This window comes from Neomonachus schauinslandi, chromosome 2 (genome assembly GCF_002201575.2).
Source record: "Neomonachus schauinslandi chromosome 2, ASM220157v2, whole genome shotgun sequence".
Lineage (NCBI taxonomy): Eukaryota > Metazoa > Chordata > Mammalia > Carnivora > Phocidae > Neomonachus > Neomonachus schauinslandi.
Window position 1 is genome coordinate 173,758,023 of NC_058404.1, and position 20,663 is coordinate 173,778,685.

At 37.5% G+C, this 20,663-nt stretch overlaps 1 protein-coding gene across 1 annotated transcript in view; it reads right to left on the reverse strand.

Moving 5' to 3' along the window:
* The window catches only part of DTHD1 (death domain containing 1), a 69,804-nt gene extending 50,314 nt beyond the window's left edge, over positions 1-19,490 (reverse strand). The window contains 10 exon segments of the mRNA XM_021701637.2: positions 337-581; positions 1,666-1,846; positions 4,127-4,274; positions 4,277-4,449; positions 8,220-8,397; positions 8,400-8,534; positions 8,537-8,569; positions 8,572-8,829; positions 10,810-11,016; positions 19,370-19,490. Coding sequence (XP_021557312.2) covers positions 337-581; positions 1,666-1,846; positions 4,127-4,274; positions 4,277-4,449; positions 8,220-8,397; positions 8,400-8,534; positions 8,537-8,569; positions 8,572-8,829; positions 10,810-11,016; positions 19,370-19,490 — 1,679 coding nt within the window.
* Positions 19,491-20,663: the final 1,173 nt, after the last annotated feature.

Sequence of the window (20,663 nt, forward strand, 5' to 3'; positions counted from 1 at the left end):
AAGTTTAATTTCTTCTCCCAGCCATAACCTAATATTCTACTACTGCCAGCTTCCTAAATTACGAACATGGTGGGAAAAGACAAATAATCCACTTCTTAATTTCCAGCCTTGCAGCCCTCAAACTAAATAAATGATGGCTACACAGAGTCATGAGTAGATCTAGAGATATGTGGGTGCATCCAAAATTGAACCACTTGGTAGATGTAGATACTTGGACAAGTTCTTAATCTCATTGAGTTTCATTCTTCTCACTAATAAAATGAAAATAAGATGGTGGGGAGATTGGATAACAGGATATACACATCATCAAGTCAGAGATATTAGGGTTTAACTCACCGGTTGAGGTAGAAAGGTATGATCCTGTTTGTTGTGGCACCAGCTATTCTTTTATGATCTATCTCAGATCCAAGAGTCTTTTCATCAGGGTGTGGAGAATAAGGTAGGAATACGGTGACTGGCTTTTGGAAAGGATGTGTTGATGGGTGCTTAACATGGATCAGAGGGCTTGTGGATACTACCAGGTAGGAAGTATCTTGCCGTGTTTTCAAATATGTCACCAAAGATGGGTCAACTGGTTGGACCTAAACAAGGAAAAAAAAGTATATTCATATATTTTAATAACAAAAGATGCAAAGTGTCAGCACATTTCTAAGCCAATTTTCTGAAAATTTGATAGAGCCTAGTTTTATACATTTCTTTATGCATTGTTGACTAGAATCAACACTGCATTAATTTATAAAAAACACATCATTTGGTCCCCTTTTTACAAAGTCTGTCTGAAATCTAGGTTCCCTGTCCTATGTTATAAATAACTGAGAAACACTCTTAATTGTAGGCAACAAAATGACCTAGAAAACAAAATAGACATTTTACATAATTTCTAATTAGAACTGTTGTTAGATCAAGTGATCTTCAGAAGCTAGAAAAACAAGACTATATTTATTTGCTTCCTCTCACATAAGAATGGCTAATAAAAATAGCTAGCATGATTCTAAACTTCCAAGTTTATGGAAAATATCTATGAATTAATTGCTCATAATATGTTTTTTTCCCTACTTTTTCTTTTTTGCTAACCACTTACAATAACTGGGAGAAACAGGAGAGCATGGGGGACAGTCGAGGCTGCAAGGACAGGAAATACTGAGAAAGTGTATCTTCTAAAAGGTGCAGTGATGCTCCAATATATCATGTGTATATCTTGCAAATAGTGTTTTTATATATTAAATCTTCATTCCAAAAAAGGGCTCTTTTATGATTAAGTATAATGAAATTGTCACAATTATAAATATTTTAATTGATTAGCCTCCTGTTTGCCATCCTTCAGATGCAAATCTTGACTCATATGAATGTCCCAATGTCTGGCTTCAGTTTTATCATAGATACTTAACATGTTTTTGTCAATAAATATCATTAAGAAACACACACACACACAAAAGTAGCTAAGAAAGCTTTCAAATAAAGCAGGGATTTATTTTGGAATGAGATTCACTATGCTCTAAATCATCACTTTATCACTGATACCACTGTATGTTAGGTCATTAAAAATATAAGAAAAGAATTCGTTTACTGGTATATTAAATAGTTGTACCTTCTTTATCCTTTCTGGACCGTGTTTGCTGACCCACAAAAGCTATGAGAAGAAACTCACCAGTTTTTAATATTTACCTTTAATTGTACCAGCACTGGGGAGCCGAAAACCCCTGGAGGGTAATTTAAGGACACTCGGGAACCCATGCCTGGCTTAAGACTAAGGCCTTTCTTTGTTACTATGAAGGACTCTTTCTTTAAACAAGACACAACAGAAAAGACACCCAGCTTCTACACTTTGACTTCAGCCCAGGTCCCCGGTATGGATTGAGGACATGAAAGGACATTAACATGGCAGGGTTCTGGGTGCATCTGCTGTATATACTCTATCTGCTCTCCCTGTACTCTCCCACATTTGGGAAAGATTTCATTAACTCCAAAGGGATGCTCAGGTAGATATTAGTTTCTCAAACTTGTACTACATGATAGAAAAGAGAGAAATAAATATATTTTTAAATTTAAATTAAGTTCCCCCACAATCACATTTAGTGTTTTCACAAATATTAACTATTTTTGGAACCCTATCTTCCTTTACCAGAATAAACTTTAATATTGGCCTTTATCCAGAAAATTCAACACTGTTTTAGGGAATTCCAAATGTCACCATTTGGGTAGTTTATGCAGAAGCTAGAGCACCTGTTCTGTCAGCAGATTCTTCCTTCTGACAACTCACAATCTCTTAGTAAAGTCATTTTCTCTATTTCTCTCCTTCATGCAGTGGGAGCAAATGACTGAAAAGAAACATTTGTGTTTCATTTTTATATAGTGACATTTAAATTTGTAATGCCTATATGCAGGCATGTATTCAAGCTTTTTAATCACACAAAAAAGGAGCTGAGTACATAAATGAAAACAAAATTATCTACTCGTATACTCACCAAAGCTTAAAATGAAGAGGAAGACTTAAAAGTCATTTGGTCTATTCATGTCTCCCCAAACACCAGCCCGGCTCCTCCCCAGCGTGACTGGATAATCAAACAGACACACACACAAACATTTCGGGAACAATCACAATAGAGAATAATCTGTCATTTGAAAACTGACTAAGGAAGACATTTCACAATATCACTTCATGAATCCGTCATTGGGAAAATTCAGGGCGTGACAAATGTAGTTAATTGGCTGAAGGGAAAATGGTGAGAGGTAAGAAAAAAAGTTTCCCTGGAACTGATTAGGGATAACTACTATTAGAAAACTATAAAAAGTATATGCTTTTATATTTTCTAGTAGACAATGGTCCTCTTACTTTGTTGTCCTTTTTGCTCTGATGATCCATTTATGAAACATCTTGCTGCCCATTTTCTGAAAGTCACGTGCACTATCAGCAGTTTTCACGTTTATAATGACAGTCACACAGACTGATCAAGATTAAAAAGCCACAGTCAAGGCAATGTGGATGGGACTATTATACATACAGGCTTCCTAGACCAAATATAAAATATGCTAGTGACATGAATTGGAATAAATAATTATTACAGGCTTAGCTTTCATATTCTACTGTATAACCTTGTTTGTAACTCAGAAAAGACACAAATTAGAGAAAGAAGAGATGTATTATAAGGAATTTCTTATTTAGTGGAATTTTAAAATATTTATTCCTTGCCCTTCTCTTCAAATAATGACAACTTACATAAAGCTAAAAAGGCAAATATTCTGTTTAAAAATAAATTCAATGGCCCACAGAAGAATCTTTAACCTTAGCTCCCATCAACTCTATGCTAAGTTTAATAACTGCTATAACTGTCTTCAAAACATATGAATTTGTGACCATAGCGAAACTCAGAGTTACTACAATAAAGTCTACTACTAACACCTGTTTATAGGCTTCCTTTTATCTTTGTAAGTGCATTTATTCATTTAATCCTTATGACCCTATCAGGTGGACACTATTATTGTATTCATTTTTCAGATAAAGAAATTGAGTCATGGCCAGGTTACATAGTTTACCCACACTAACATAGCACGGAAGTACAGGAACCAGATTTCAAACCCAGCTAATCTTCCCCCACAACCCACGTCCTAACTACCACATATACTGTCTTCTGTGTATGAGCAGAACATAATTTATAGACTAAAAAACTATCTCAAGGCGTGCACACACACACAGTTGTTCAACTTTTTTTACATATTTTCCCAACTCACAAATGATAAAAAATAAATCTAGTATTATCTGGGGATCCCAACATTCTTAAATTTAGACAGAGGTCCATCACATTTAAATGCTAGTCTATTGCTAGTCTAAGGCATGAAGCTAATTAAGCCATGATTTTGATCTTTTTTTTCCCCCAGGTGAAAATACAACATTTGCTGGGTCCTAGACCCAAGTTCTTCTTTCCTAAGTTTGGCCAATAATTTCTGCTCTTTGACCATGAAGATCAAAAGATAGCAAAATATTCGTGAATTTACTGGCATTAATCTAATTAACCCTTCCATTTGTTACCAGTGGAGCAATTATATCTCTACACAATCTGGTAGTCTGAGTAATATTTAGTAGAGGAGTCAAACAGCAAATGTAGATGTAGCCAAGGCTTTACCAACCTTATAACTTCCTCTCATTCCTTCCAGTGAATTTGGGGTTAGGTAACTTGATTGAAGGTTTATGTCAGACACTTTCACCATGATGTTTCTGTAATTTCACCTGTAATGTGCAGTAAATGGAATTGCAATGCATATTAGAAATGGAATTTTTTTTCCATGTCTGAGCACTCAACAGTGATGACATTACTGACCAACTCTTCACTATCACTCACTATTAAAGAACTCATGCTATTAATTATCTGGCATTGTAGATGTAGAATATATGATGGTGCTGTAATATAACAAGACACCTGGGGGCTGGTATCATTCAGCATATCAAAATACCTGCAGGAAAAAAAATACATCATTTTTCCAATTATTTGATTTATGTACTATATGGCTAAATGCAAAAAAGAGGGAAGCAAACCATAAGAGAGTCTTAACTATGGAGAACAAACTGAGGGTTAACGGAGGGAGGTGAGCGGGGGATTGGCTAAATGGGTGATGGGTGTTAAGGAGTGCACTTGTTGTGATGAGTACTGAGTGTTGTAGGTAAGTGTGAGTCACTAAATTCTAGTCCTGAAACCAATATCACACTATATGTTAACTAGAATTTAAATAAAAAATTGAAAAAAAATAAATAAACTATAAAACAAATATAAATAAATAAATAAATAAATAAGCACGAGCTCTAGAGCCACACTGTCTTACTGTGAATCCCAATTCTTTCACTTACTAACTCTGTAACCTCTTAGCAAGATATTCAACCTCTCTGTGCCTCAGTTTATTCAACTGCAAAATTATAATAAAATAATACCTATCTCATAAGAAGGCTGTGAGAATTAAATAAACTAGTATATGTTATTAAAAATCTATGCTTGGCACATAGTAGGTATTATATGTATGAGCTATTATTACTATTTTTATAATGACATTACTATTATTATTTAGGTGGTGATTTCTCAGTTTTGTTCACGTTACAAAATGAATCTGAAGATTGCTAATGCTTCTTGATAAACCAAGTACTAATAGCTGAATCATTTACTAAATTTTGAGGAAAGGAGATAAATACATATCTGGTATTGGAATTATCCAAACACATTATATCGAATGATGTTTATTATGTTTTTTAGAAAACCTGAGAAAGGTACAAAAGTACTGTGAATTTAGGATTAGCCATGATAATTAGAAGCAAAATATTTACCATCCTCAAAGAATCAATACAAAAGCTTATTTTGACCACTTGTTGTACTCTTGCTTTTTATAACCATCACCTTTGCCGAAGCTTTTAGTGTCTTAAACATTTGAATTCAAATTTGAGATCAGTCATTATTTGTTTGACTTTAAACATCAATAATTATTATTAAAATAACCAATATTTTAGCTCTCTCTATGGACTAGATTTTTAGGTTACACATTGTTTCATTTTTTTTTAAATTGTTATCTTTCAATAATCTCTATATACAACATGGGGCTCGACCTCGCAACCCTTAGATCAAGGGTCGCACGTTCTACTGACTGAGCCAGCCAAGTGCCCCCACACTGTTTCATTTAATCCTCACTAGGGAGTCAGGCAAGTACTACTGTCATCACCTTTTACAGATAAAGAAACTGAGGCTTAGAAAATGTCACTTGTTGAAAATCACACCGATGGTAAGTATACAGAATCAATAATTGAATCCATCTATATTTAGCACAAAAGCCCAAACTCTGACATAATATCCTCAAATCATTCCAAAGCACTGGATTCTTTATCCATTACAAACTGAAACTAATACCTAATCCACAATAGTATGAAGATGGAATGAGATAAAATATTTAAACTTCTTATAATAGAGGGTTAGCATAAATTGCATGCCCAATAAATTAGATCTCTACATTAAGATTACCAGCTTGAGTTTCTCCTCTTCTTTCTACTTCTTATTTCTTACCAGTGAAATGGCTGAAATATTGGCAATGTCAAAGATAAATGAGAGGATCAATATAAAATAGAGCATTAATACCCAGTTCTAGGATAATCAGGTTTTAACTATTTTTCAATTCTTAGTAAACTGAATTTTATAATGCCCTTTAACATAGATATCTAAAAAATAATGTTGAAATTGCAGAGAAGTTTATTTATTTAGATTTATAATTCTGAACCTGTAAAGTTGGAAGGAAAATTACCCAGTACATTGGTTTGTTTGCATATTCTCTGATGACGGTACTTCAGAAAATGAAAAACAATTTCTGAATGGTTTAATAGAGAATATAGTGACCCAGCCTTGTATAACTTCAAAAATAATTTTCTTCTGTGGCTCGAAAACTATCTGCATACGCTCTTCTAAAAGACTGATGGGTGAAGTGAGGAAAGAGATCTGTAAATGCTTCTGTTTCCTCTAGCCTTAGTCAAATAGATCTAGTCCAGCAGGTGAAGTAATCAGATTGGTTTATGTTTCTCGTTTCCCTTTGAGTCTATACACACTAGGACAACAACACTGGAAGAGATAGGTTTCTTACAGAAAGCTATCCAGGAAGAAATCACAACAGATTCCCAGCGAGGTTTTGTTTATGACACACATATTTTAAGGGGCCTGATGGTTTCTAGCCTGAAGGATTGAAAGGAGTAGTCATCTTTATTAATGTGCAAACCAAGCACAATTGGTTTGTATGCTACAAAGAGGAAATCACCAACCAGGGAACACCTAAGGGTGGTGTTAGAGGGAGTGGTTCAGCAGTGACTCACTAGTTGATGCTTTGAGTCATTTCTGAATGTGAGAATATGAAGTGTTAATGTTTTTCTCAAGTGAAATGGGCCACTACATATTAACTAACTTAATAGTTGTTTTGTAGGGGAAGTAATTCTTTAAAACTATGGGGTTTGTCAAGCATTGAATGTACTTCCATGACATCTATAAAACTCATTAGATTCTCAGCCCTATAGGGACCTCACAGCTAACCTAACTCAACCTCTTCATTTTATTGATGAGATAACTAAGGTCAAAATAGCAAAATGAGTTGCTTGAGATTGAAGACACAGTTGTGGTGTTGTCCTGGAAATGGTATTATACACCTGAAAAGAGCATCATACGTCATGGCAGAGAGGGGTTAAGTGAAGTTTGGAAGCACGTGGGAAGTAGAGAAAGTGAGGGTTGTTGAGAGTGAAATCAATTACAAACTCACATTTAGCTCAGCGTGAACATCTGCCAAGTACTGTGGTGCTAGGCCCTTTACATGACTTTCTCATTTGACCTTACCAAATAATCCCAGGAAGTATATATTATTTCTACAAAGAAGAAAATAGGACTAAGAAATGAAGCAAGTTGCCCAGGATCACAAAACTAGTATGTAAAAAAACAGGAGATAAAATTTAAGTCTGTCTGATTCCCAAAGCAATGATTTTTTTCATTATGCCCGATTGTCTTCTAAGGGTGTGATCTTTGCAGGAAAACTATGGCTGTGAATATTTTATTTTATTTGGACAAATAGGGATTATTATCCCCTGTATAAGGGAGATAATTTATGAAATGTATCTGCCAATTTCAACATTTTTTTTTTTTTAAGTCAGGGGCTCCTTGAGAATCTGGGAAAAGCTTTGGACAATCTCCAAGGAGATAAAATATACACACAATTTTAATAACTGCCTAAAGCTTACCCATGCCACCTAGAGTCTACAGAGACAGGTTAAGAATTTATGATAATTTATAAATAAAATAAATGTGAGAATTTGAGGATATCGCTAAAATAAATGAGGCTAGAAAATGCTTTTCTAGAATTTGAACTCTCCACAGCTTCCTAGTTTTTCTTATTATAATTGAAAGAGTAGTGATTAAGAAGAGTGTTCATGTTCTGGACAATTGTTCATTTAAACTACTTTCTTCTATAGTGGATTCCTCTTCCTTTAAAGAAACATTTAATGTTTGTTTCCTAAAATTATAAAAAAAATATTAGTAATAGCAGTCATATAATTTTACTGGGGATAATTTAAACTGAATTATTGATTTACAATATCTTCTAGAGATCTGAAATGGAAATATAAAATCCTCATCATATATGTATACTATGTATAAGAACGACGAAAACACACATATCAACAGCAGGAATATACAAGCACCTCTCACATCACATTTACTTACTCCTACTCCATTATGTTATTCTTTTGCTTTAGACTCTCTGAATCATTGGAAAGAAGATTATTCAGATTCTTGCTGGAGATATCACATGTTATTGAGGATGTGGTAATCTCTTCTCTTTGGCTTTCTGAGGTCTCTTGAATTTCTCTTTCTGTTGTCTGGATTATGTCATGCATCTCTTGTTGCCATTTGTGTACTCAACAGTCATGTGTTCTGTTTGTTTATCATCTTCATTTTCAGCATTATCTGGGAACGTTTTGTTCTGCGACTCCCCTTGCTCTCTTACATCTCCATTCAATAAGGTATTGTTTTTTCCCCCACTAATTCTGAACTCACATGTGCTTTATTTTTTTTAACTGGACCTGGTTTGTATAAGGACTTTCCTCTCCATTTGTGGGAGAAACAGTAGCTGTTTCTATGACATTTTGTTCCCCTCTTGCAGCAATGCCTGCTGCTTTGATATTGTGAATGGTGGACATTGTCCGCCGTGGGGTACATTCATCATGCGTGCTGCATAAATTACACATCTCCTTTTCTTCTTTCTTTAGAAGTGTAGCAGTGCTCCCCAAATATTCGTTTATTTTCATGAGACAGTCTATGAAAGTAGAGATTTCTGTACACACACAGATACATAAAAAGAACAAAATACAAAACTGAATCAAATTATATTTCTCCACTTACATCTCATGAGGTATGGCAAGATAACCTTAGAAACCTACCAAGACCCTTACCAGGCATTTAAGCCTTTCTCCCTGCTGAAGGAGAAGTCATTTGCACAACTGTCACTCTTTTAATACATTTAGGAATTGGGGACAAATTGCTTCTTACTGTAGTGGCAAAGAATAAATCTAATCCCTCCTGCTCATTAAAATGCTTTGAATATTTGAAGGCAGACACCATGATCCCCCGATGCCCATAAAACTCTTCAATTGAAGTCAACATCTCCCTCAATAATTCCGTGATGATTTAGTACGATTTTGAGAATTGTTCCTTCTCCTTTGAATGTACTATATCATTTGTCAATAATCCACCTATAATTATTTGCCTAAAATTTAGCAAAACACTTCAGATGAGACTTGGGTAGCCGGCATACCATAGCTACGTTATTCCTACTGGTGCAGGTGCTGTATTTTTTAGGTGCTTTGTTGGCTGCTATGAGAATTAAGTTAGGTTTACACTTCTGCTGAGCTTGTGATCATTTACAATTTTCAAGTTAGCCTTCCAAAAAATAGCTCTAATTGTACAGGTTCTGATTCTCTGATTAGAATGTGCCCTGGCTACTCAAAGGCTGTTAAACCAAGTCAAGCCTCTTCACTCTGGTGGTCTATAGGCCCCCCCATGATCTGATCTGTTATAATCTCTCCTCACCCCATCCCCACGTCCTACCATTCTCCTCTTTGTCCATCCTTCCTCTGAGCTTACAGCTCACAGCTGAGGTTATCTGATCACTTCTTGCAGGTTTAGCAACTCTCCAATCTTTAGAATTCAATTCTGAACTAAGGAATATGTAATTTGTAGCCCCATAGGTCAGCATTTTAAGAATCATCATTAAATTATCCTTTTACGAGTCTGGGTTTATCTTTGGGCTCCAATTCTGACAGCTTGTGTTTTTGTCTTGTACCTAAGACTGCCTTTATTTTGATCTCCTCTTCTGGAAACAGTGTCCTTACCATTTTCCGTGAATAGGTATTTGTCTCAATATGTTGCCTAGGACCATATTCAATTCTCTCCAGAGACTAGAGTCCTGGCTATAATCACCAGCTGCTATTGTCTGGGTCATGCTGCCTTTGCGCAGATTTCCCTGATGCCTATCAACTGCCCGCTAATAATTTCTTAACATTATCCCCTGGATTCGTGATTGATGAGACCTGCCCACTTGCCTTGACACTATATAATTAGAGTTGGATTTCATGATACCACTCATCTTCTTATCTAGAGTAACTGCTGTTGTCTGAGATCATATTCATCAGATACAATGTTCTTCCTGCCATACTTCTCAGCATCCATAATTGGGGCTATTCCCAAGAATCTGCTCCCCTCTTAGTGTGTGTGGGAGGGGGGTCCAATTCTATAGCCCAGCCCAGCCCAGTCTTTCTAGAGTTTTTGCAATAATGGGTTCAAGCTCAAATAATTCTACACATAGAATATCATATTCCAATATAGAAAAACTGCTTGTTCTACCTCAGACGAGGGATATTTTCCTACCTTTAATCTTGGATCCTACTAATAATACCCTTGCCTGGAATGCACTTCCAAGATTCCTAATTTCCAGCTGCATAAATCCAATTCATTCCTTAAGCTTTGGTTTAAATACAGCATTTGATCTAGCAAAATTCCCTATTTCCCACTCTAAAAGTGGAATCTTGCCTGCTTGTGAAGTCTTAATGCCCTTCCTTTCTATGTCTTTAATGGAACTCGCCTTAATGTCCCTTGCATTATTGTGCATTTGTCTTACCTTATTTCTCGTAATATATTGTTAGTCCCTTGTGGACAAGGCTCTGTCTTAGCCTTCTTTGCATGCCCCTTCGTACATCTCAAAGTGACAGTCCAATCAACATTTCCCAGAGAAAGAATAAATAGAAGAAATCTCTACCTGCCAGCACAGTGCCTGCAGTGGGCTCCAAGAGCTGAAGGGCACCACTGGGTTCTTGACCCAGAAAGACCACTGTGACCACGCAAGACGCACCACCAGACCCTTCACAAGGGTCATCACCCAGGAGGGCCGGCCTTAGCACCAGGTTTTGTCTCCATATCTGCTTCAGTATTTGGCCTAGTTTACCTGAGCCCATGTCCTCTGAATCTATTTATGCTCCAGGAGTGGAATGCTTCTTTTCGGCCAGCAAAGCCGAAAGGTTTAGCAAATTCAAACTTGGCAATGGCACTTTGCTTAAAATCGAGGAGATGATCCAAGTGAGGCGGCCAAGCACTTTCTCACAATATAATAGTTCATTCAGCTTCTTGTTGACCAGTGAAGTTACTAGGTGACCAAGGAGGGGCATTCCCACACCCTGGGTGCCATTGTGTACAGAATAGATTAATCACAGGGATAGAACTAGCTCACACCATCCCACTCACCATGTGTAAGTTTTACAGATTTAATACGTGTATGGGAAGCCCCGTAAGCCTCTCAAGTTTTGAGAAAACAAAATATAGATGCTGTGGTAAGATGAGAACTTTATTAACCAAAGGTAAGCTGTTTAACAATATTGCCAACAAGATTCCTATGTGATATTTAAAAAATACTTATGAATGAAATAATATGATGTTTGAATCACTGCCAAACAATCTGGGAGAGTGGGAGTGGTGTACAGATGAATTAAGATGGGCTGTTACTTCCTTGTGGAAGCTGGATATGGTGACATGCAGGGTCTTTACAATTCTCTCTAATTAGCATATATTTATAATATTTTTATAATTAAGAGTTAAAAAAAAAAAGATCGTTGGGGCAAGTCGAGATAGGTGCTTGGACTCTTTGTGATAATTTCTCTCCAATTAGATAAAATGCCCCTTCACTAAAATAAAGCAAACCTAAAGAGCGACTCTCTCTGAACTAGCAAGGACTCTGCACCATGTATAATTAAAAGTCAGATGCAACAAGTTCTCACCACTACTGGCCCCTCAGTTGGCACATTATGCACGAGGCCATTGCAACACAGGACTTGGTACATGAGAGCCTGGAGGGTTTGGGGGAACTCAGGACAACCTGTTTCCTCCCCTCCATAGCCCCACCCCGATAAGAGAGAACACAGCACCTGAGGGAGAGGTCAGTACATTCCAAACAGACTCATGTTCTCTCAGAGGTAATAGATAAATGAAAGCTTTCCAAAGGGGAGCCAGACCACTTCTTCCCACAGCCATCACATTATCTCATCTAACACAGGGATTCATAAAGCCACACTCCTGACGCCTGGAAGACAAGATAGGGAAACAAAACCCAGTGAATAAAGAATAAAGAATGAATAGCACAGGCCTAAATACTGCCCCAGCTCCCCGTGGTTTGAAGAGGCTGCAGGAATAGGAAAGGAGCAGTATGCAGCAAGGTGCCAGGTTGGTGGCAGAAGTGGGGGCTCAGTGAACCTCTGTTCACCGAAAAGGTGATTTTTTTTTTCCTTGAGATAGGAGTTCATACCACATCATGGATCACATTGTTTTAGTATTTTTCACCTTCTTCTCAATACTAAACATTTTCTGGTTCAATTTTCTTTTCTTTTTTTTTTTCTTTTCCTTTAACTCCTGAAATAAGTATTTAGTTCTTGGTAATGTATATAGTGTATATAATGGCTTTAATTCAGTGTCATTTCTGAAAACTTTCTATAGCATTTACTGTGGGTTGAGCACTAAGTGCTGGGAACGGGGCCTTTTCAGATTTGGGAGAGAGGCAGACACATAACAGATTAAGAAAATGCAGCTCTGCTGTGTTGAGAGGTAGAGCAAAAGTAGAAATAAAAAGATCATGCAAGCTTTGAGGAGTAGAAAAATAATTCCAATTAGAGGCCTGGGAAATATTTGGATTAGGAGCTAAAGGACGATCTGGATTTGAGCAGGCTGGACAACAGAGAAAAGGCACATCCCAGCATAGGAAATAATCAAATGATCAAAGGCATGAAGGCATGAAATGACCCAGTGTGATCAAAAATGGGAAAGCCTGGCTTTAGAGGAGGATTCAGGGGAAGTGACTCCTCTGAAGGAGTCAGAGGAAGTGACAAGGGTCTAATAATTGAGGAGAGCAGGAAGAGACGTTAGAATTTTGTTTGGCAGGCAAAAGGGAGAATTAAATTTTTTTTTTTTTAGGATTTTATTTATTTATTTGACAGAGAGAGCGAGAGCAGGAACAGAAGCAGGGGGAGTGGGAGAGGGAGAAGCAGGCTTCCCGCGGAGCAGGGAGCCCGATGTGGGGCTCGATCCCAGGACTCTGGGATCATGACCTGAGCCGAGCTGAAGGCAGAGGCTTAACGACTGAGCCACCCAGGCGCCCCGAGAATTAAATATTTTTAAACCACGTTAAAATACGACCAGAGCTGCACTGCTGTCGGTTGAAATGATAGAGACCCAAGGGGGAGGAGGCTTGAGGGCCCATGTTGGAGTAGCAACAGTGCAGCCAACAGAAGGGGATGCCTCGAGAGGGGGCTTGCTGTCAAGTGACCAGCACTTACTAAATCATCAGCTAGAGGGACAGGAAGAAAAAGCATTGAAAATCCATTCATTCATTTATTTGAGAAATATTTATTGGCCATTGGTTCAAGAACTGTGCTTGGTGGTAGAATGTGACTAGAATTTTTAGTTTGGATGACTGACTAGATGGTAAAAAAAAAAAAAAGAAAGAAAGAAAAACTCATTGAATTAAGGAATTTAGGGGAAAACCGTTAGACTTGATGGGTAGATAATTGGATTAATTTGGGATTTGTGGAGTTTGAGATAGCTTAGGATAGTTCTTTGAAATGTATTCAAAATTAAGAAGAAAAGTCAGAATAATCTTGGCATATTTGAATGTCATCAGCAAACAGCCAATGGATGAATCCGTGGAAGTAGAAGAGATCAGTGGAGATTTACACCATGCACATTTTAAGTGTTGAATAGAACTGGTAGTCAAATGCTGAACACTGTACCAATACACATTTTTTTCCCTTCTAGATATGTGAGAAAATTCTTTCTCAGGGCAGGGAGATAAAAAAACCAAAACATTTCTCTTTAGCCTCGTTGACATTTGCTATCCTCAAGTCCAAACTTGTTCTCTGTCTGGCTTCCCAAGAACATGTAATATTTGCAAAGTCAGACCTACCACAGGCCACGCTACATTTACTTGTTAAAACAAGCATCTGCATGTTCCTGCCTCTTGTTTTCAATGAATTGATGTCACTAACCATGGAAAGAACTGACATTTGCCATCAAGATTTGTGACACCCACAAACGTTAACTGCAAAAATTCACCTTGATGGGTTTGACATTTGATTAGCATCTTCATTGTGGCTACTAGTTATTATCACTACTAAGACTTTCTTTTACTTTGTTTACTGAGAACTCTTTGCTTCCACTGACATGAAAGCAACTCGTATGCAGTCGTGAATTCATACAGAACGTTATGTGGTTGAAAAGCAACATTTCTTAACATGAAAAGCATCACAGAGAGTAGAGATGAAATTCAAGTTGAGTAGGTCCGTCACCTGTTTACTAGCTGAGAAAGAAAATTCTGCAAGAGACTGAACAATCTGTTGATGCCAGTCAGGAGGTGAGGACAACGTAGTTTGCAGCGTGATAAATTAGGCCACTTTCCATGGGATTTATAGTGAGTAATGGTCGATAAGTCAGATGGAAGCAAAAGAGTTACATATGCTTGAGGTACTATGACTCAATATTATAAGTCCTGTTATCTGATTTTGTTATTTTCTTTGAGTACCTGCAGTTGCCTACATCAGAGATTTTGGTGCAGTAAGCACAGACTAAATTTGCCCCATTTGAAAACTCTTGTTGAATTTCTGTTTATTTTTTATCTGTTTTGGACAAGCTCATACAACTGCATGATGTGTGGAAGGAGGAGGAAAAGTAGTCGTTTTGTCTTTGTTTTCCCCCGGTAACTTGTTACAGAATTCTCAGTGTGCTTATCAATTTTTAAAAATTTTTAAAGAACAGGTAGTAAAAATTGAAGCTAAGAGTTCTGGTTAAACAGTTTAGGTTAGGTATATATTCTATCTCTGCTTCCTCCCAAAATGCCACTGAAGAGGATAAATAATATATAAATCCGAAAGGGCAAAGAAAAGAGGTGCTACTATGATAGACAAAAGATATCAACAAATCTGTATTTGTTGATCTTTTGGAAGATCAAAATCAGACGGACAAGTTCAATGACTTAACTGAGCAAAGACAGCACCTCTAGGGTAGAAAACAGGCCAGTTCTTGCCATCGAATCTCAGACCGTAGCAGGAATTAGCGACGTTCAGCCCCACTGACTGTGAGAGTGAAGTGGGGAATATAAGCAAGTTATTATTGAAACTCGGTTTTGGGAGGAGGTAGATTCCTAAATCCCTTCCTCAGTCCCAAATAGCCAGACAACTCTCTCCCTCATACATCAGAAGCTAGGGATTTTCTCTATGAAGAAGCTGCAGCAGGGAGGTAGGATGTCTGGGCTGAGCCAAGAAATGGAAGGAAGTGTTATGTTGATGACAAGGGTTAAGTAAAGTGTGACAGTGTTGAATAGTGAGGCCCCACTCTATTGTTCTGCTCAGTTCCAAGAGCAGGGGCTGGGAGCACAACCTCTCAGGCAGAAGATTAGAGGTTTCCTCTTTAGAGTAACTGAACACCCAGAGAGAAAAATCTATCAATAGTGGAACTTTTAGTGCCCCTCCCCCTCCTCCCCACCCCCAAGAGGTTGCCCTGCCCCTGCCAGGTCATCAACAAGGAAGCATCTGGTTGGTCCATCATAGGCCCCATCTATGCATATAAAGTTTTCTAATGATGCCCCTAATGCCTCACTTTTAAGAAGGGAATAACAGAACAAGGAAGTCGGGCCTTGGAAAAAGCCTCTAATACCATATTAGACACTTAAGCAAACATGAATAAGGAACTTGAAAAAATAGAGCGAACAGAGGGAAGAGGAGAACATATCAGATAAAGCTATAATTAACATCCTTAGAGCCTGGGATATGAGAAAATAATGCATCTACAAAACAAAACAAAACAAGAGATTTTCTAAAAAAGGAAACATTTGGACAATGAGAAAGAACTCACAGATGTGAAAATAGGTTAACAAATATTTTTCAAACTGGTATATGGGTAAAAATAAATAGTTGAGGAGATCTCCCAGAAGGTCAAACAAAAAGACAAAGGGACAATAGGGAAAAAAGGAGGTTAAGGAAAATTAATGGTTCAATCCTGGTGGTCCAACTAAATAAGCCCTAGAGAGAGAAAATTGAAGGAAATAAATTATCAAAGAAGTAATATAAGAAAGTTTCTCAGAACTGAAGAATTTCATATTCTGGATGGAAAGGTCCCAGAAAACAATACATGCAAATAATAATAATAATAATAATAATAATAATAATAATAATAATAACTGGTCATGTCATAATGAATATTCAAAACCCCAAGGACAAAGATCCTAATAGCCTCTGAAGAGGGAAAAAAGGTCACTTTTAAATCAAAAGGCACTGAACTTCTCAACAGCAACACTAAGATCTGGAATATAAGAGTTGTGACTTTAATATTCAGAGCGAAACCTCTTTCTAACTTAGAATTCTGTTTCCCCCATGCTGTCATGCAAGTGTGCAGGGGCCCAAAAAAGGAAAGTTGCTATGATGTGGTAGAAAGATTGGCTAACACTGTGGTGATAATCACATTGCAATATTGTGACATTGTGATTTATCATAAGAAATATATATTTGGTTTTAGATCCCATTTCTGGAACAGAGCTTCTAAAACCCTTGGAATTTCCTAAGCAGTGAGAGCAATCAGGGTATCCTTGTTATGTTAATGAAGTGGCTTTTGGAAAAGTCGAATGAAGGCTGGTTGTCAAACTCTCCCTTCCAGGGAGGCAAGAGGTTGCTGGAGGCTGAATCAATTACTAACGGCCAATGATTTAATCAATTATGCTCCCGAATGAAGCCTCCTGTCAATTATAATTCAGTATAGCTAGAAAAAATAAGAAGATATTTTTTTAAAATGTGAGGGGTGGGGGCACCTGGGTGGCTCAGTCGGTTCAGCATCTGCCTTCATCTCAGGTCATGATCCCAGGGTCCTGGGATTGAGCCCCGTTGGGATCGCAGGGAGTCTGCTTCTCCCTCTCCTTCTGCCTTCCGCTCTGCCTGCTTGTGGTCTCTCTCTCTGTGTCAAATAAATAAAATCTTGAAAAAAAGAAGTGTGCAGGGTGGGGAGGGCATTTTCAGGTCTGCATATATCAAAAAATTTGCCTCCTATGTACATTTTCTTGGGAAGTACCAGGGGTTGTACTCATCAGAAGCAATAGAGTTAACAGAAGAAAAAAGGCTTGGGAATGAGGACATAGAAAAGCCAGCAAAGAGAGGGACAGATGAATTAAAGGCTTAAAATGAAATCCAGGGTGGCAGCCATGCCGAGGGCCTCAGGAGCTCCTAGTCTGGGCTGCAGCAGTCATCTGAGGGTCCAGGAGGGCTGTCTGCAAGGGGAAAATGGACCTAAAGAACTATCTGATGTTTTAACCATTCAAAGAGAAGTTTTGCAATTCTATTGGAGGATTTGGGGGAAGAATTATTGATAACTGAGCCAATGAGATAAAATGAGATAATTCATAAATGAAATTCTAAAGGAAAGGATATATAATCATAGTACACTATATAGCCCTGCTATGGATAATATTTACATAGCCATAATAACAAAAAGAACTGTAATTACTTTTAAGTAATACTGGTGATATTAGTACATTACCAGGATGGGTACAGGAGGCACATATGTGGAGAATGAGTATAATCTGATGGATATGCGAGCAAAAGGCTTATTTCTATGGCAGGAAGTCAAATGTTTAAAAAATAAATCAAATCAAATCAAATATTTAAGAATAAGAGGAAACGAATATTTAGGAATATTTTTAGCAGAAGAAACTGCTAAAAAAAAAAAATTGAATATGATTGTCCCTGGTGAAAATTGTGGGGAAGAGGAAAGCAACTCCAGACCTCTAAGGGCTAGTCCAGTGTTCCCTGTTGGGCCAAGGTGATGTTAAGGACTGCCTGACACTCACAGCTAGTCCCTGGTATTCTCCTGTTGAACCCAAAACATTTCACAGAACATCAGTATCCTACAAGGACACTCTGTGACTATAATGGATCAAGGCAAAATAAAGACCATCTATAATCATGTCTAAACACAAACAAGATAGGAACATTGTCCTAGCTACAAAATACCAAACATCTCCCTATTTCAGCTCGTATGACTGAGGGCTACTTCTTACCAACTGTAGCTTTAGTATTTCTGTAGTCTTCCCTTCCTGTAGATAAGATTTACGGAAATACCCAATCATAGAATTATCCCCATTTCTAAACAATTTCTTATCCAGAGCAAGAAATGTCCCCCAAATCACACAACCAAAGCCCAACCCTAAAATAAGTCTCTTTAACTGAGACATCCCATGGCTCCCCATGGTGTGAGTTCTCTTTTACTGAATTGAGTAATAAGTTCTACCTATTCAATGACAGGTCTTTGACTGTAGGGCATTGACAGATACTTGGGTACTTCGGCTAGGACGAGGGAAAGGAACAAGTGCTATTGATTTTCTTTAAAGTTGTCATGCTATCGATTCTTTAAGAACTATATACATGTATTACTTTGATATAAGTGAAATTTATATATTAAAAAAGAACTAAGGCCAAATGTTGCATTCATATTACAGTTGCATAACATATTCACATCCAGTGGGTTACTTCAGAACAACAAACACATATTCTTATTGACTTTATAAAGAGTATTTTGTCATTCGTAAATGCTTGGAATTCAGTGGCAGGTGTTCAAGGATGAACTTAAATTAAAAGTAGTCAGTTGTTTATGCAGCCATCAAAAGGAATGAGATCTTGCCATTTGCAACAACGTGGATGGAACTGGAGGGTATTATGCTGAGTGAAATAAGTCAATCAGAGAAAGACATGTATCATATGACCTCACTGATATGAGGAATTCTTAATCTCAGGAAACAAACTGAGCGTTGCTGGAGTGGGGGGGTGGGGTGGGAGGGATGGGGTGGCTGGGTGATAGACATTGGGGAGGGTATGTGCTATGGTGAGCTCTGTGAATTGTGCAAGACTGTTGAATCACAGATCTGTACCTCTGAAACAAATAATGCAATATATGTTAAGAAAAAAAAAAGAAGAAGAAGATAGCAGGAGGGAAAGAATGAAGGGGGGGAATCGGAGGGGGAGACGAACCATGAGAGACTATGGACTCTGAGAAACAAACTGAGGGTTCTAGAGGGGAAGGGGGTGGCAGGATGGATTAGCCTGGTGATGAGTATTAAAGAGGGCACGTTCTGCATGGAGCACTGGGTGTTATGCACAAACAATGAATCATGGAACACTACATCAAAAACTAATGATGTAATGTATGATGATTAACATAACAATAAAAGTTAAAAAAAATAAAAAAAATTAAAGTAGTCAGTTGCAGTTGGCATGATCCTCAAACAGAGGTGGAATAATTACCTCCTGGTAATGGCCCAATATCCAATAATTCATCTGGAGCACAGAGCTCTTGATACAGCAGAAGGTCAACAAATGTTTGATGATTAAGACAATGATGAGATGTAATAAATAATCCACGCATCCTTTAAAAAAAATCATCAGACTATTCTCCTTGAAAATTAATTTTAAAAATTCCTTAATATTATCAAATACTTGGTCAGGGTTCATGTTTCCAATTGTCTCACAAAAGTCAGAAACACCTTATTTTTCACACAAGTTTTAAAAATTTGGCTCCAAATAAAGTCCAAATAGACAACTAACTCCTTGTTAACGATTTTTCATATGAATTAAAGAAACTGAAAAACTCATTAAAAACACGCCAATAAAAATGGTGATCGAGCAATTTAATTATAGGTTTGAAACTTTCATTTTTGCCATTCTTATGTGTGATAAGTAGAAGTAAGAGTTGATTTAAACTGAGTACCAGATTTGCAAAACTACAGCAGACATATTTGCAGAGGTAGTTACATTCCTTTATATGTAAATAGTCAATCTTTACCATTCAATTACAGTAATTATTGAATTTGAGATGCCTTGTCATGCCTCGGAGTTTAATACTGAAATTGGCAAGTTCTGTAGTCACTATGTAAAGAACATGGCTGTTCAGCCTGTCAGGGACTGTATTCGAACTGAAAAGTAATTAAGAGTATTCCATTATTTGGTTAGCAAAACCTCCTTTTTTAATAGCATTAATAGCCTCTGAAATTAATACCAGGGTTTAGATTACAGCTTTGCAACACTTCTCTGTTGAGTCATTGATGTGTTTGTAAGGATTCTGACTCTTTATACAGTCATGGGCTGATGACATGAAACCAATGAAGTAAATTTTATGTGAAATAAAAACAAGATAGTTTTCCTCTCTGCCAAAGTTTTCGGAGATACACTTTCAAATGAGGGTGTGCCAGATGCATTGCTGCTCTGTACCTTATGGCATTCCAGTATTTTTTTTTTTAAAGAGTTTATTTATTTATTTGAGAAAGAGAGAACAAGCAGGGGGAGGGGGAGGGGGAGAGGGAGAGGGAGAAGTGAGCTCCCCACTGGGCAGGGAACCTGATGGAGGGCTCCATCCCGGGACCCTGAGATCATGACCTGAGCCAAAGGCAGATGCTTAACTGACTGAGCCACCCAGGCACCCAGGGTATTCCAGTATTTAGAATGTGTTTCTATACCTTCCTCACAGCTTGACTTCCTCTAGGGTGTGATTAGAGTTTTGGGGGTAGTTCTGGCAAAGAGAAAGAAGAAATACTGAAAGAAG